At 44.3% G+C, this 18,886-nt stretch overlaps 1 protein-coding gene across 1 annotated transcript in view; it reads right to left on the bottom strand.

Annotated features, from left to right (window-relative positions):
• Positions 1-350: 350 nt before the first annotated feature.
• Positions 351-18,886, bottom strand: part of rims2a (regulating synaptic membrane exocytosis 2a) — a gene marked incomplete at its 5' end in the record, with an annotated part of 131,941 nt that continues 113,405 nt past the window's right edge. The window contains 6 exon segments of the mRNA XM_079275630.1: positions 351-2,860; positions 2,956-3,095; positions 3,253-3,354; positions 3,601-3,713; positions 3,909-4,050; positions 15,524-15,741. Of these exon segments, the coding sequence (XP_079131756.1) occupies positions 2,657-2,860; positions 2,956-3,095; positions 3,253-3,354; positions 3,601-3,713; positions 3,909-4,050; positions 15,524-15,741 (919 nt within the window). The 3' untranslated portion in view covers positions 351-2,656.

The raw sequence follows: 18,886 nt of genomic DNA, 5'->3' as shown, positions 1-18,886 counted from the left end.
TTTGCGTGGGAAGTGGCGTACGCCTCTTTCAGACCCCGTTTTGTGCACAACGGTTATAAATGAGACCCCATGGTGGGGGATAAAATATCCTGTCGGTTGCATTATGGGAATTGTAGGATCCAGGGTCTTTGGCACTTGACCCATACTGATGACTGAGTAGGACTTCTCCTGCGGTGTTGATTTTGACACTTCTTACTTGTTCCTACTTGTTCTGCAGTTTCTATAGAAAGCGTGTCACACTCTTGCGTGCGTGTGTGTGTTACTCTTATCACCACCCAACTCTTGGCATCAGTGTAATATCAATGTTTTTTATTTTTAATTTGAAAAATAACTTACATAAATCTCTGTACTCAACCATACTTAACCAAGACATAGCCTTGGCATTAACACATTTCACCAAAAAGAGAAAATGAAAAGGCATTCAAAAGGATAAATAACATATGTCTTTGTCATCATGTGAGGCATTCTTCCTGTTCCAAACGAGTCTGTCGATCTATTCATGGTAACTTGTTGAGTCAGATTGTGACATCTGAAGGTATGTACAATGGAAATCAAAATAAAAATATATATTGTAGCTTGTGACAGCTTGTGACGAGGTTTCCTTGGACATTAAAATGCGTCATCGTCATATGGGAAAGGAATAATGCCTCGGGTCAATTTCATTCAGACATACTGCAACTATAAGATTCATATACATCCCAGACATGAGACGTATTTTATAATTACTAAAAATAGAAAATAAAAAATAAACTGGTCTTGGCTTTTAAATAAAACTAACAAAAATATAGTAAAATTAATTTCATTTTCATTAAAACAAGAAAAAACATTTTCTGTGGCAATATCCCTTGTTATTTGAACTTGTGATGAGCTCATCTTCACAAACAGTGGCTGTAAAATTGAACCGCAGCAGCACACGTCTCCTGCATGTCGGCTGCCTCTTGATTAGGTGTAGACCTCTTGCTGTACCAATACAGATTATTTTTGCATGTTCGTCAACAATACTGAAAGAAAATACATTTGCAATCACAACTGTTTTTCGTCAACCTCCATTTAAATATAAAATATTTTCCTTCTCACTTTTTCCCCCTCAAAAACCTGAAAGTAAACATGACTTTTGGGGGGTGGGGGGGGGGGGGTGGAATGTTTTTGTTGAAACTTCAATAATTGGCCGCAGAAGACCGAGAACTAATTTGTCGTAGAGTTCAATTTAAGGTGAGGGAGAAAAAGTAATGAAGTTGACATGCACTGCACAAGAAACTGCAAAAATTCCAAATATCATCTTTATCAAAACATGCTGAGTTACTGTAAGGTGTGCCCAAGCCATGTTGCAGAAAATCCTTTTCAACATGCTCGTTAAACAAATCAAACCCAAAAATAAAATACAAACTGAAACAATACAGAACTGTAAAAGAACCAACAGTCCTAAAATCTGGACAATATCAGGGGACCGAACGATGGTAGCAATGAATAGTACAATGAGAAGTACCCTGGGACAAGGAAGAAAGAGAAAGATGTACAATTTGCACATAATGTTTATCTTTATAAGGCTTAAGCCTTTTACAATGAAATAAATAACTTACATTTATTTTCATTCTCACTTTTTGTCACAAACATTTTTTCTGTTAAATAGCTCCAAAAGTTCCCTTTAAGTTTCCCTTACGTCTGCTAAACACAGACTCATGAATGGTCTAAAGAATGATGAACAATGTCTTCTTTTTTTAATCACGATGTTGCATTCACTCCCCTTGAAAACCATGCACTGGTGAAATTTATCTTTAAAAATAATATAAATTGTTGAAAAATGGCTGATCTGTTTTATTTTTCATCTTTTATGCAAGTTGCAGCCTCAAGAAAATAATTTTCTTTCTTTTTGTTTTTGATTCAGCAAAATTTGTGTCCATGCAAATTAACTAAAAGGGAAAAACAATTTTTTTTTCTCATTTCATTTTCATACAATATATCAACAGAGAAAGAATGATGGTGGGTTTTACATCTTTTAATGGGGGTTGGATTGTTACTGCATATTCTGGAGTGATTTACCAGTACGGCTGTGTTCAGTACATGAACCGAGAGTATGCAGGGCATTTCTTTTGGGGTGTGGGGGGAGTGTGGATACAAGCTGGGACACACCTCACCCAAAGTGATGGTCTCCAAAACTCCATCTACACAGCTAGGTCTGTTGGCGTGGCGTGACCGAGCATCTGGTTCGAAACACTGTCACCCCTTTCAGATACAAGAACATTGACTCTAAAAAAAGAACAGAAAAGAAAGGAAAAAAAGAAAAGCAAAACATTTATTTTTCATTCGAAAAGGGCTTCTGTAGAACTCGTTTAGCGGTTCCCAGTACTGACCCCCATGGCTTCGAATTGGATGAAAACCTGGAAATGACGGATTCCTCGTGCTAAGGAGTTCATTCCAGCTTCCTCCAAACAACAACAACACCACCCGGCAATCCCGGCCGCCAGGCGCTTTGCGACACGCTTTCGCCCCACGTGCACAATGTGCGCAACGCTTTTGCTCAAAACACACAGGATCACGTTTTGCACCCCTAGAAACAGGCTCAGAAGACACAACATCAAGCATGCAGTGTAACCGGGGGGCGTGACCTGTAGTCGCAACACTGGCTGCTACAACAACGCTATCAGTCCACACGCTGCTATGATCGAGAGAAGCTGTCCAGTGACGATTGGGAAGCTCTTCTTGTCAGTGGGGCCAGAGTAGGGTCCACCAGTGAGGAAGGAGGAAAGAGCTTAAACCAGCCAATCACCATGTTGGACAGGTCCAGCTCATCTAACAGTATCTGAACTGCTCCCATGAATGATTTATGGTCCATGCGTCCATAGTCGCCCCAAACGATGACCTGCAGAGAAGGACACAGAAAAAGAAATGAATCAAAAGGATGAGACCAAGTTGAGACGGGGACGGATGAAGTGGTTTCAGTGAGACCTTTCCTACCTGTAAAACCTTTCCTCCTGGACTCTCCTCAAACGGCAGTTGCTGCTGGTAAAGAGGATCCAAGGTTTTTCTTGCTACTTTTGTTTTCTTTTTGGCTATGCAGACTCCGTTTTCCAAAAGGTAGACCTTTACATATGGTGCTGAGGAGAGAGGAAGAGCCAAGAAATGTTACGCACAACCTCTGATTCTTGTCCCTCAGCCCTGAAGGAACATGCTATTTCATCATCTATCAGCGTTTACAGTGAACTTAAGTAGGTGTGTGCCTGTGATAATAACAGGTGTGAGAGCGTGAATTACCTGGCAGTGCCTTGGAACCTGGTTTTCCCACAAGGCCACGGGCTCTGATGATCTCCACCTCCAGTGCTCCTTTCTTATCCACCATACCGATCTGGATGTCTCCTGAACAACAAAAATACCTGAACTGTCAGCACACGACTGACTGTTGTCTACCAGCATATATACGGTATCAGTACAGACAAGTTATTGAAGTACACTTATATATATTTTACAGTATATAAGGAATAAAATAATAGATCACTTGCAAGATTATTAACCTTACTTATTCAACATTTTCAATTCTTAGCTATTCCTAAGATTATTACCAGGTACCATGAATGTATTGCGTTGAATGATTATTGTTCTCACCCATAGGGGGAGTAGCCAACGTCTGCCGTCCCACCAGCTGAGCGGGGCCGAGACCATCCAGGAAGTCACTGAACTGGGCGTCTGAGGAGAGCCTTACGCCGGGGAAGATGAGACTGAGAGAGAGAACGACACACTGGTTATGATGTTGGCATGAGACAAAGCTGCAGCCCATTGAAAGTCATGAGGATTAGGAAGAGTGAAGCCTAATGTGAGTCATCAAATCAAATAGTTGGCTGTGTACGTTCAAACTGCTCCCAGTACGATAAGTGTGCCGGAGCTCTTCGGCTGATGAATATGCGTCTCCTTACTTTCCCTCGGAGCTGTAGCTGTTCATGCTGCCGTCCGTGGACTCCCGGCTGGCCTGCCGAGTCATCCTGCTCCTCATCTCCACCGCCAGGCCCGTCTCCGTACTCCTCTGGATCGTGCTGCGCAACTTCTTACCTCCTGCTTCTGCACACAGAACGACACACAGGCGAAGGAAGGAGAGAGGGAGGAAGAGGGAGGAAGAGGGGGGAAGAGGGGTGGAGACTGTCAATCCCGGACGTTGCATCGCTTTGTGACTCACACAGCGAGTTGCACTCACACGGATTATTAACCGACATTCCTGCGCTTTCATCTGTTTATAGAACATAAAATCGTTCTAGAGGGGAAACAAAACACAAAGAATGGAAATAAATCTCTACACCATGAAGTGCGCAGAGCTTATTCTGGCAAGGATCACTGACAATCAAACAATGTGGCTATTCAACAAGCTCTACAGAGGTGTATGCGTCGACCACAACGTGTGCAGCCCTCCTGTGGTCTGTGCTACCGACTGCCTACGAGGGTCTCGTCGGAGCCATAGTGAGTCCATGCTCCACCCACGAACATCCAGCGTAACCCCTCCCCACATCCTAACTGATCCAAGACGACAGCTGACTCCAACCATTAGCCCTGCTGCTGTTCATCTCCACCCAGCCTCCCTGACAGCGTGCACGGGGGGGCACGTGGCTGCGCTTCTGTGGCACACATACCTTAAAAACAAAGTATGAACGCAACAAGCACACACAACACATACGCATTAAGAGATATTTGATATCAGCCATTTCGCTTTGGAAAAGTAGAATAGATATAAAGTACAACATTTTATGTTGTCTCATTTATCATATCTGTAATCAAATGAATGCTAACTGAGGGCATCGTGTTATTTCCCAGAGGTCACCTGCTCACTGCACAGCCAGGCGAAGGGAACAACGCAGAGTTTACCGCCACTGCACTGTTTGCAAGCCCCAGGTGCAAAGTCATGACAAACAATGCATAGATATCCTTATGCCAGGCCGTCTTAGTCATATTGTTTGTGTGGATGAATCACATCTAGACCACAGCAGCCTTATCCGGCATCACCACGGGCCCTTTGTGGCTGTCTCCTCTCTCCCTGCTCATGTCAGAGGAGAAGAGGTGTCCTATCGCTCACACGGCCGTAAACACACATGAAGCCTTTCAGCCTTGAAATCTCCGTTCTTTAGCCGGCCTGCGCCTCCTCTTCCTGCTCTCCACCCTTTACAATAGGAGACGAAGCCAAGTCAACAGACATTCAAAACACACCGCTTTTTACCGTTTTTGCTGCTTCGATGTGGAAATCATGAAACGCATTTGTTATTGTGTATACTGCTGATAAAAATCACAGATATACCAATACTATGCTTACCATACTGTCAATGAATCAGTGCTTTTATAAAATAACTTTACAAGAGTTGCTTCGACAAAAAAACATGTTCCCCCACATACACACGTATGTACATCGACACACACACACAACTGCATTAAATGCAGTGGCAGATGAGCGTTATCAACACTGGTTGGAGAATGTGGCAGCCAAGCACTTCTGTATCTGGCATCATGAAGTAGCAGAGGCCTAAAAGTCAGACAGACTGGCTCGTCACCAGAAGGCCCTGCAGCCACTGCCAGACCGCAAAACACAGCGACTGGTGGAGAGCTGCTTGGTGGCCAAACAGTGGAAGTGTGAGTGCAGGTAAAAAAGACGGTATGATCAGGCAAAAGTATGTAGAGCTATAACAGTCCATGACCTCTTCTATTTGTCTGTAAATAAATCCCCCCCCCCCCACAAGAAGAGGAAACGATCGGAGCATAAATAAATATAAACACACGCAGCAGGCGTCATCGCTTCTGTTCACACAGTCATAGAGCGATGTTGTATTCTTGAGCTAAATAAGCACCCTCGCCCACGATACGAACGCAATGATTCAGTCCAGATACTACTTCCTTTGTTTTCATTCACAGAGCCAGATTTCACATCGCCAGGGGGAAGTGAGATATTGTGACGAACACGAGTCGAATATCTTGTCAGACTGGTTCATGTAATCATCCATGTGAACACCACCACCGGCAACAGAAGAAGTGTGTGTATTTCACAACACACCGAGAGCCTGGATGATAAATCGACTTCTCTGGAGATGCAGGCGCAGATATCAACTTTCACTTGATAATGTCACACACACCTCAAGCATCACATTATTATCCTAACTCAACTACACTGTCATCCTCAATTTTTCATCTCTCAATCTCCAAACAATCAATACCTCTGCATCTCCCCCCCAGCTGCTGCTGGGACACTTCCCCAGATGTCATCTTACCTCCGTCCTCCTCATCGAAGGAGTTGATGCAGGGGAAATAGACGGCCAGCGCTTCGAACGATGCAGAGAGGCTCATCTTGCTCTGGGAGCGCTGGATACGCATCGCGGGGACCGCAGCAGAGGTATCGTGCCCCTGCCTGCCCATGGTGACCGGCGGCCGTCCTTGTCAATGCGGTGAATCGAATGGAACGCACTCGGCGTCAGCTTTGCCTTCTCTGGCTGATCTTGCTGGCAAAAAGGTTGAAAAAATCGAGTCTGTTTGATCAATTCCTAAGTCCAGCAATAAGAGACTCTATGCTGTGGAAGAGCAAATCTGTGCAATCGATCTGTGCAGTCGGTGCCTAAATTCTCTGTCGGCTGCATCTGAGGGAGAGCTTCAGATGAACGTTGCTTCAGCAGCTGAGTCTTGCTCTGTCTGGGTCTGACGTTCCTACTGCACCTCTTTCTTCAGGGGGGAGGGGAGAGAGCTGCATCGCGCATCACCAATCAGAGAGCCAGGCTGCTCAGGCGCACTTCGGCTGGCTCTGCGGGTGAACGAGCTCTACCCAGAGATACTGAGCACCCCCCCCCCCCCCGTTTGTTTCTCACCATTTATTTTAACCTCTTCTTTTATCATTTGCTTTCTCTTTTTGATTCCTCTGCCTGCTGTTTTGTTTCTTTTGTGCTATTCATCACCTCTATCTTCCTTTTCTCTTCATCCCCTGTCCCATGCCTCCCTCTCCTCATCTTATCCACACAGGCCAGTGAAAACAAGCTGTCATCAGGTCTGTCGGAGGGCTTCAGCCACATGGCAGTCACTCAACGTGCACGTGCCAAACTCCGCTACTTTATTTTTCTATTATCCAAAACTTCACTTATTCTATTAGAAGTTAAACTTCTATTATCCAGGAATTCACTTTTGCTGGCAGTTTTCAGAGTTGTTGAGAATGTGAAGTGGATGATTATATTCACATAACTCAATCTGTCTTCTCCCCACAGCCTCTGTGACGCAGCTATGTTGTGTTCCGAGAAATTCATTTCCCCTTGATCAATCACAAACCACACTTTCAAACAATGAAACGAGCTCTTTGTTTGATTTAGGGCCAAACTTATCGAAACAGGAACCTGTTTTCAGTCTATATACCATTTGACCACCCGAGGTCAGCCTTATTTAAACAATTCAAGAGCAAAAAGACACAACAGTGGGGCCAAAAGAAAAAGATTTCTTCACAGGTGGTCCGTGAAATACTGATAAATCTGCTACTGGCATGGTGTGTGAGAGGCGTAGAGCACATAACCTGTGATGGTGCTTTTGTTTTGAACATGTGTCTGGCATCATAGGCACAGGACAAGGCAATTGACAATAAGCCCCGCCCCCCCATCACTTCTCCGTTAGGCTTTCAGAGCTATCAGAGAGCCCACACTGTCACTAACTGCACTCTGAAAAAATATTATCATATTTTGAAAATGAAGAAATGTGATAGTTGTCTGCGTTTGAGGGGCGGGATTAAGCAACGGGTCAGCTACGGTGCTTCTCTGCACTGTCATAAATATAGCAAACTCCCTGTAGTGTTCAAGCTGAGGCAAAAGTTCCACCCTGAGAGACACTGCAACCTACTTCCACAAAGAAGCCTCTCGATGCATGACGTCTATTTGCAGGTTTCTTCCAGGTCAGCGCAGACAAAAACAACACTTCACTTCAATGTGTAGCTCGGGGGAAATTGGACAAACACACACAGTTACAATGCAAACAATTCGTCCAATTCTAATGGCTCCTCTAGAGTCTCGAGCTCACACTAACTCACACAGTGACACCCACAGATCGTGTATATGCAAATGAATGAAAAACAGCTCTTTTAAAGGAGAAGTTCTGTCTTTGAGAGAATCACATGTATTTTGTTGTTGTTGCTTTTTAGCCATGCTGTCAGTGTGGCTCTAGAGATGTCATCCTGTTGCTCTGATGGAAGGTTAACCACTGAAATATGTCAACAACTATTGGGTGGATGATGACTTTACAAAGACAGTCATGGCCACCCCGAAGGATGAAGCTCACTGACTTTGGAAGTCCTGTGACTTTTCTTTGTAGCTCCATCAGGAGGTTGTTTCTTTATTTTTGGTGACATGTCTTTACAACTATTGGACGGAATGCTACTTGACTTGATATCTTACAGAGAATGAATCCTAATTACTTTGGTGATTTCAATCAAATTGGGACATACACTCATGTTCACCTCAGCATGAATTGTAATAATATACTTTTTTATCCAGCGCCATCCTCTGGTCAAAGTATGAATTGGTCTTTTGCCCTCTGACCAAACTAATTCCCATCGTCCTCAGCTGTACTTTGTGTTTGGTGCTCATAAACACATTTCATGGTGAACATGGTGAACGTTACAGCAGCATTGTTGTTGTGAGAGTGTTGCCATGATGAAGACACTGATGTGATTATAAAACTACAGATCCTAATAGCACCACCTGACATTCCACTACACAGATGGATTTACTGATGAGACACATTTAATATCGACTTTAAACATCTTTTACCTTTTAATCATCACCTCGACTGTGAGATCTTTTTTTCTGCCACAAATATCAAAACTACGAGGACTTAACTGGAAGATTGACAAAGATGAATAAGATCACCAACTGTGTAGTTAAGTCTTTCTCTGGGGATCCTGAAGCAATATAATTGTGTTTGTTAAATCATAAATATTATCAGAATTCAATTGGTTGATACTATGAGGTGGCACAAGGCCAGCCGACAACATCAGGCTAAACGTCTTTGCATTGGTGGCGACAGTGGATACGTTAACCCTTCACGCTGACAACACATCTGGTACGTTTTTGTTAAAAGCTTTTCGCACCAGTTTATTCTTACCCGTCCACTCACTGCGTGGACAGAGATCCAGAGGCACCACTACACACACACACTACACCTGACATACACCCAAATTTGGTTAATTACAGTCTTGGAAAATCTTGGCACGTTGATGTGAGTTCAAGGATTCTGGAAATGGAGTTCGTCTCTCACGTGTCTGAAGAAAATAAACTATGTTTCCGTTTTGGGCTCTGAAAGTACTCTCTGATTTCCCCACAGCATGACGAGCACAGAATAACATTAAAGCACTCTGTGCAACTTATCGTCTCACTCCAAAACTACAGGACAGTGACAACACGGCCCCTCAGACGGCAGGAATCCGAAGAACGCTGCCACTTCCACAACAACAGAGCGTAATATCCCAGAAGTCACGCGCTACGTCCGTCTGGCGGGCGGCAGGGATCACAGGTGGAAGCTTTCGGAAGTCTTTTGTGATTGATGATCCCGGGCCTGGCGTCAGGGAGCGACTCTGGCGCGCCGCACTGTAAACACAGGCTCTAACCCTGGCACTCACGCGCACGGATGTAGGCAAACACACATATTTGAGCACTTACAAGCACACGGGCCGGGACACACACCAATACATACGCAGATACAGGCAAACACTCTCTCTCCTGTCAGCTTACATTCCCTGCTGCACCTTGATGCAGGCCAGTCCTGTTCCCCTCCTGTGTCCAGCTACACTCTGACCAGCTTTAGAAGGGTTTCTACGTTTCTATTGCAAAATAAAGCTGCGATATCACCTTTGAACTGACTTCTGTTTCAATCTTACATTACAGCACATTAAAGGGGCATTCATTGATTTTTAGCTCCTTAATGTGAGACGCACACTTCTGACATATTACCACCGTACACATGTATTGTAATGGCTAATGTGTTAACAAGCTACCAACACAAAACGTCCAGCACGTTTTTATGAATGCAGCTTTAAATCCTGTATGTTCTGATAATGCGATTGAAAGTTAGAAGTCAGTATCGACCTTGATGTTTCCAATGCAATAAAATACTTGATACCCAAACATGTGCGCACACTGTGTCCTGCCATTTACTTAACACCTTCACTGAAAAGGCTCACACCTTCAGTGGAAGGTGAAACAGGAAACGCAGGAGGTGTTGGAACAGTCTGTCCCCTGGCAGCCTCCCTCCTCAGTGGAGCAAACACTGAGCTTACAACAGATGGATAGCTAATGAGAGAGAGGGAGAGAGAGAGAGAGAGAGGGGATCTAAATACTGCCAAGACGTACATGTGAAACATCCTGATCGAGACCTGTAACAACAAACTATCCTGATATGCAGAAAAACATCTCTTGAGGTCTGAAAACTGAAGCGCAAACAGGAAATAAGCGTGTTTTTAACCATTTTTCATGACGAGGAGGAACATCACGCTGACGCTCCATGACTACCCTGACCACAGTGCATGTCTCATCCCGCTTCCTCTCCGACTGACAGCCCCAGCATGGTGCTGTCAGCGTTTCAAGACACAACAATCACAGGAGGAAGTCATATTTGTAGCAGCAGTTCAAAAAAAAATCTAAAAATGTAGGCTGGAAGTTCATTTTTAGTCCAGTTTGAATGGGAGGCAAGAATGTGTGGACGTGACTACACAAGTGTGTTCTTTAAACTGTCCAAGCTTCAGACTCAAGTCAAAGCAGACATATGGCCGTGGAGAAATAAATTCTCTTTGATTAAAAAAGAAAATCATATTATTCTCTTTAGCTCTGCCACTATGAAGACAGTCAAATATTCCAGACATATCAGGGGCAAGCTCATATTTTATTTAACTGATGCTACCCCATCCACGTGATGACACATTGCGTTCCAAAAGCGTCTTGTGTTTAATGCTGACCTCGTGTGTTTAGGCTTTGCTGCAGGTGCACAGCAGCTGGGATAAAACATACAGCGGCCACAGAAACAGAAACACGACCGCTGAAGAAGTGGACGAGTAGACGTTAACGTCACCGTACAGTTGATGGAAAAACTGATGCGTTGATAAATCACTGATCAACCTACTCAACCCTGTGCAGTGATGTCTGTGACAGCGCCACTGTTGAGTCACTACACGTATAATCTCTATAAACAGCATATGAATGAAAAAGGTATGAAAGCTCCACTGCTGCAGTTCATTAGGTCAAGGCAGAGATGGCTTGCCTGAGAGCTTAGGCGTTTAACAGCCATGTGTTATTGTGAAAGAGCATGAGAGAGAAAGACAGAGGAAGAGAGAGTGTAGAGCTGGTGGAGGAAACAAAGCAGAAAAGACAGGAAGTGGGGAAAAAGACAGCAAAGGGATATAAATGATGGCGAGATACACATGTCAGTTAGGAGGGAATGAGAGAATAAGTGAGGTAGAAAGAGGGATGGGAGGAATCAGTGGTGTCCCTCTGCCGCGGTCGTACCTGTGCGGCTGTGTTCCTTCCATGCATCCTGTGAGCAGCGTGTCTGCTCCGGCCCCCCGAGGAGATTAATTAGCAGCCTCAGCTAGCCGAGCAGCTGCTGATACAGGCGCCCAACGTAACTCAGAAGATGAATTACCTCCGCCGAAAGCCCAAAGTTCAGCTATTTTACCACATACAAAACAGTCTGTCGGGGAGTTTGGAGGTCCAACGCTTCCTTAGTATGTGGCGTAGCATCGTTCGCTCTCCTGTGTGCATTTGGCTATTCTGGGCATCGTCAGTTAGGTGGCATACATGCTCCGTCTTAGTAAAGTCACATTCATCATTGAACACAGTGAACCTGGTCTCTTATGGTATGTTGTAACCCCTAAGGTATGAAATAGCTGCTCTACATTACATGTACCCAACACCAACAGTTTATAGCAGTTTGATTAAGGTGTAAGACATCGGTGCTTCATCTCTTTTCTTAGAGGCATGAAGTAGGACAGTGATCTAGCCAATGCTATGGCATCACATGTAACCTTCATTCTGAGGGACATGCCCTAATTTAATCCTTCTCTCCAACAGATACAATTCCACCCGAGAGAGCGACACATCTGGTCCACATGGTGAGGTAGAGAAAAGTAGGACGTGAGAAGAGTCACACTAGAATAGCCACGGCTGCACCCAGGGGAACCGACAACTAGATCTGCTGTACTCACAATCCTCCCCACTGATTCCATCCATTGATGTATTTTCTACATCACTGAGGGCAACCGCGCCTGTTTTTGTGCCCAATAAGAACCAATTTCTTGTATTTCCTGCACCGTTCACCTCCTCATCCTTGTAAAAGCGTGCTGCCAATCACCTTTCTGGGACACCATCAGGAGTCTTTGAGAAGCCATAATTGGGCAAAACTACTGACATGGATTATCAGGTAGAACGCTGCTAGCTGCACTGTACAGACGGTGAAGTAAAAAAGATGAATCATTTTGCAATACTGTGAAAGAGAGGTAGCGTCGCTATTCCTTTTCAATCCTGTAATTGACAATGCAAAGAGATAGTTGAGCGCATGCACACCACACACAGGAAGCACTTCATTCACCTCGTTGTTTACAAGTTACGTAAATTCATACACTCAAAAAAAAAGATTTTGCAATAGTTTTCTAGGACGAACATGCATTAAATGTGCTGAGAATGATGATAATAACATAACAAATGTCATTGTTATTATACATATACATCCACTACATTATAATATATAATTCATTTATCTGTGTGTGTGTGTGTGTGTGTGTGTGGCACCGTGAAGCAGCAAACATAGGAGTGCTTCACAGCCAATAATGATTCACAGGAACACTGTAAAGAAGATGTGAACAGCAGGTCAACACTGTAAAATGCTGACAACATCTTCATCAGCATATTTTTGATGACAGCGTCCCTGCTGAGAATATGTAGCAGTTCGTGAATGCACTGGAATGAATAGACAAAACAGGCCTATTGTCTTCAGATGCCAATCAGAAGAGAAACACAAAGAAACGCACAGATGAATGCACGGAGATGGGTTTTCAATAAGCCTGCTGGATTTGATTGTTACTGTGTGGATTCCGCTGAGTGGGGCCGGTTGCGTTTGATACATAATGTAGCAGGGCCCAGGACTGCTGACTCGTGGATGCTACAATTCAGCTAATAAATCAAATTGATGTTTCAGCTTGCTCATGATGACCAGCAATAAAGTCCCCGCACACGCAAAGGCTTATTCTTTTCAGAAAGTACTTTTCTAAAATTGAGACAGTGAAACTTTTCCATACTGTTTATAAATTGAATTTCTTCTGAAAAAAACGAACAGCATTATCATTGATTAAAAAGCCGTTTCTTAAAGATATTGTTGCTTTCTTTATCCCAGGTGTGTTACTGTGCTCTGTGTCGTGTGTTTTTGATTATTCAAAGCCACATGAATGAATCCGTCTCAGAGATTGTCCCCATTCTACACCCAAGAAACATGTCCCGTTATCTTTTCATTGTTCACTGCCAGACTTTCACCTGTTGGATGTAACAATATGCTAAATGCAAAGTCTCCTCTCTCTTCTCCATTGTTTGCTTTGTACTGCCCCCTTGCACTCAGCCTCAGGTCCTGTTACGTTGTTATGGACGTATTGTCAAGATGAAGCAGTTGTGACTGTTCGTACACTCAGAGATCGTGATACATTTGTATTTTATGGAAAGTCAAGTGCCTTCCAACGAGGACTGAGAGGACAAAACCAGCAGTTCACATCCAGAGCTGCACACTGTGTCCACACTACTGAAGGCCGGCCACCTGGGAGCACATCCATTCCATCTGACTGACCTGTGTTTGTCAAAGCCAGAGTCCTGCTGCTTGCTGATCGGACCGACCCCCCCCCCCAACCACAAGCACTTGGCAGCGCACACAAGCGGTCTTAAAATCGAGCATCCTTTGAATGCACCCTTCAAGGGGGGCGATGAGCCTCTCAGGATAACGCACAACAAAGTAGGGCACGAGGCAGCTTGCCGGTGTTACGGGCTGGTGCAGAACCAAATACGGATCTCAAATATAGAAAGGCAGATGTGTGCGAGCGCGCACAAACTCCATCTGATGCACTTAGAAGCACGGAGTGAAACATTAATAGATTCAGGCTGCTCAGTTTGTGCTGTGTCTGCATGGGAAAGGAGTGTGTGCGTGCAACTTTGTTCCTGCGATTGTGCAAAATTGTTCGAATGGGTATCTTAAAATAAATATCTGAACAAATCATCTTACTCGGCAACGTAACCATCGGTAATAGTCAACAACACAAGTCTTGGAGAGCTGCGTCACCATGCAGTTACTGATGAGGAACGATCAATCCAGCAGCCATATATATAAAAAACATACTTAAATGCAACAAAAAAGGGGATTAACATATTGATGTAGTTATTAACTCGTAGAAACCCTCAAAGATAAGGCGGCAGCCCACGTGCCGGTCAGATCACATGCCAGGAGGGGCAGTGCGTCTCACCATACATCCATCTCTCCATACCTCTACCATGCTATCCAGCCAGATCTGAACAGAGAGCGCTGAAGGACAGAAGTGATTATTGAGCACTTTAAGGTTGAACAGACGAGATGAAAAGTCCCTCAATGCTGACAAAAGCACCGGAGAGCCACGGCCAATCGACTGACCTTATTCTTTAGCACGGACCCCAATCTGTCAGCCAGAGACATCACTGCACGCCGCCTGCTCGGCTGTTTGGAGGCGTGTCTGGCACCAGCTAATGCAGCTCAACCCCTCACAAACTAGTATTCTTATTGAGCGATTTTCAAAAGATAGATTAAGATAGATTTAAAAAAATAAAACTAAAAAATACACTGAAGAGTGAGGAAAAGTAATCGCCCCTATGTTCTGCAAAATGTAATGATTTACACTGCAGGAAATTACATTTTGTGTCTTTCAGCTGAAGGAAATTAGGTTTAAAAACACCAACACAACACACCGGTTCTTGTCTATATCTCGCGTGTGCACACACTCTCACATGCACGCATAGAAACAAACACAAGCGACTGCACACGGGCAATCGCAGTCGAGAGAGCGTCACAACATGAGAACGGTGACAAGAGGCGACCTGCGACAAACAGCTGAGGACTGCAAAGTAGCAGGAAGTGCAAAGCATCTTCCAAAATGAAACGACAGATTATTACGACAGCGCAAATACATCATGGGCATTTTGCAACCGGCGGTGTAATAAGGAAAAAAACGGAGGTAGAAAGACAGAGAGAGGAATTTCCACAAGAGCTGTAACCTAGAAGAAAGAAAGAAAAAAGGGTATGAGAGAAGTCACGCTGGTTCTTCGTCTCCAGAAAAGGACCGGGCAGAGTCCGAAGCCCTTTCTAGAGAGAAAGAACGTGGGAGAAATTAAAACTGGAGAAGAAAGAGCAGCTGTATTATTCGTCAACACTCCCGACAGAAGACAACAGGGGACGCACACAGACAGAACAAGAGGCCACAGGACAGATGTGAACACATGTGAACACACATACAGCACGCTGGCTGTGCGGTCGGATGCCCTACCTGTTTGGCTGAGCTGAGAGGTGCTCCGGCTCTTGCGCGACATGCCGACCATGGCCTGCATTTTGGCACCAATGCTGGAGCGCCTCTTCTTCTCGTCGGTGCCTACCGTGCCGACCGCCGTGTCCGACTGGCTGCCGTCCGTCTTCTCCAGGTTGCACATGACGCCGCTGACGCTTGTGCTCTTGGTCATGTTCACGCCGCCCGACGAGCCCATCTGCCTGTTTTTCATTTTGGATGCAAAGTCACTGTCAGCCACCACCATTGACAGGGGGGGGGGGGGTGCAGGCGAGGTCAGAGAAGAGAGAGAGAGAGAGGACAGGGCAGAGGAGAGGATGTGAAAGGAGAAGATGACGGATGAGGAAACAAGATGGAGGAGGAAAGAAGAGAGGACAGGAGATGAGAAGGTGTGGGGTAAAAAGGAGAGAAGGACAGAGTTCAGGTACAGGAGTTCATGACTTACAGTATAGCTGAGATTAGGGTCTGATGTGGATGGAATTTGTAGATATTGTTCATGCAGTGAACTATGACATAGTCTACTAATACGCTCATCAAATCTTTGTGCACTAAAGTGTCATTTCGACCTGTGAGAGTTGCCTTGTATTGTATTCTATCAAACCCAAACAGCTGCCAAGTGAGTGAACACTTGAACGCACGTGACTCCATCGGCCATGAGGAACTTTTTGTGACATTTTCAAAGGTATTGACCACACGCAGAGTCTGTGGTCTTTACTCACATGAGTGCTGCAGCCAGTGCTTCGTCTATAAGCATGTGATGTTTGCTCTGGTTTGGTTGTTAGGTCTTGATATTTCAGTGGTATAATTCTAGTGGCAGGTTTCTGTTTCAGGATGAGTGCGCCCGCAGAATTGAGATTACTTTTAATATTGAATTTCCATTTTCCGAGCATTTTAACGAGTGCATGTTGGCTGAAAAGCGGACACTGAAAGTTCATTCTTGACCTCAGTGGGATACGACCCAAAAGCTCCAGGATAGCTAACGATGTGTCTAATGGAGAGAAATACTTTTTTACATTCAGTGTTACTCAACACATTGTGTTTCCTTGTGTTGAATGCATTTCCTTCCTCAAAAAACACATGTAATAGTTTGTACCAAATGCACCAGCTTAAATAGCATTGAGATAAATTACTGTCTGTGATTTATGTTGAAATATAAGTTGATTCACATATCATTTAGAGATGATAAGAAATGAAAGTTCTTGCTAGTTCACATTTGGAGCTCTCTTGCTCTCCCTCATGCACACCTGGAGACAAAAAGCAACTTCTTCACACCGCCTGCATCATGACCACACTCCAACTAACATTGTACGTTAAGCTGCACACAAGAGGAAAAGGCGTCTGTCATCAGCATTATTCTGCAGCGCTTCCCGTTTTACAGGAAATATAGGCCAGTGTCCAAACGAAGCTCTTAATTTAGCTCCGCTCGTAATAACATCTTGAAGAGCCAAATTACATTCTGTATCATGGGCTCTACATCCTTAATGGGATACGTTTCTTGTAGCGCCCTCAGGCTACTACTCATTAATTAAAGTGTCTGACCTCCGCCGTGTAACTGTCTCGTATAGGAAACCTATGGAGAGACACGCCGACTAAAATGGGAGAAGAATCGATGCAGTTCCACAATTGACTCCATCAATTACTTCAATTCGGCTCCTTCAGATTCTGCTCTTTCGTACATTAGTGTTCGACTCCATTGTATCAGGATTCAGAAAATGATCAGGATATAATCGAGATTATGTCCGGCACTGTAACAGGATTGTGCAGGCAGCAATATTGCATTACCTTGGAATTGAAGGTGAGCGATGCTTTTAATTGAAATGTTAACCCTGACAGGAGCTTCAGCGTTCTGCACGTCCACATCCAGCAGCTGGTCTCTGTGGTTTGAAGCTGAAAGCTGGCTGAGAGAGACAGCTCCATCTTGCTCTCAGGGACTTGGATCATAAATATCACTTGCCATGTAATCTGTCATGAGTGTATGAGAACACAGAAATGTTTACTCGTATCGATCTTCTCGCTGCTGACAAGGACACTATGCACTGACACACAGGTTTTCGCTTGTTTATACGTCTGATTCCGGCTGCCAGCTGGTGGTGAAATATGTCAGATGTGCTGTAACAAAGTGTGCCCTCGCCTCGTGCCCCAGCCCGCGGTATAAAGCCTTTTGTTTATGCCGGTTTGTCATGCCAGTGGGTTCTGTTATGGATCAGCCTGTACCGTCGTACATGAATATTTAATGCTTATTGGCGGTTTAGCGCCTTTGATCAGTTAATGCGGCCCAGAGGCTTTGAAGCAGACTTCAAGCGTCTTCTCACAGCACCGCGGGTCGATGTGGTACAGGTGACATTCTAAAATATGCTCTTTCACCGTCACCGCAGTGAGGCTGCATTGCATCTGGTCGACACAGGGCCGGTGATAATGCTGCTTCTTCTGTTACATCAGGTCAGGGGGACTGGGCTTCTACAAACTACTGCCCACTGAGGGTAAAGGCTGTTAGGACCCTTTCACATAGATATTCATGTTGCGGGATATATTCTTAAAACAGATTCAATGATTGAAAAGCAGATGCGATGTATTCATCTGAAGGAACAAAATGTTCTTCTAGTCTAACTGGACACACCGTACTAGTCAACATGTTTATATCTACTGGAGTGCAATCCCTGATCCATGTCCAGGAAGTGGGCCAATAATAAAGTTGAACAGGCCCTTCATCGAAATCAATCTAAAACAGGATTAGAATTATTTTGACCTAAATGGACATACTGCAAGAGTCGATGTGGGTTTATTTGATTCCCTAAAGGACAGAACTTCCTGATGGTCTAAATGGACACTTTTATTTTTAGATTTCTCAACATACGGCATTTCATTTTCCTAATCTTATACTGATTTACAATAAACATACCGTATATGTGCACCCTGTTCCTCAGACAGCCGCTCTCATTACTGCGTCTCTACTCTCTGAACAGGTCTTGGCACTGTGCCCGGTCTCACTGTGTAAAATGTGCCTGCTTGGACAACTGGAACCCTCCGGGGGATTTCAGATTTCCAACCTCAGCCCAAAGAACATCGTGTTCCTCATCACGCAGATTGCTCACCGTGCATTTTCATAAGATAACAATAGCATAAAACCTCTAGATAAAAAGAAAGTCATCTCTTTCACGAGGCGAAACCACCGTTAAAAGTCATCAGTAAACAGTACTTCAAGTGTAAACAGATTTTTTAAGACTTTATCTTCAGATAAAAACAGAATTAATATCAGCCAAAATAAGCTGCATTACTACAACATAATGTAGTGTACTTTATGCGTGGTCACATATTTAGACGCGAGATTAAATATTTTTGTAAACCCCA

The sequence above is a fragment of the Melanostigma gelatinosum genome (assembly GCF_949748355.1).
Source record: "Melanostigma gelatinosum genome assembly, chromosome: 9".
NCBI lineage: Eukaryota > Metazoa > Chordata > Actinopteri > Perciformes > Zoarcidae > Melanostigma > Melanostigma gelatinosum.
Note: the sequence above shows the minus strand (reverse complement) of the source record. Positions and strands in the feature narration are given on the sequence as shown.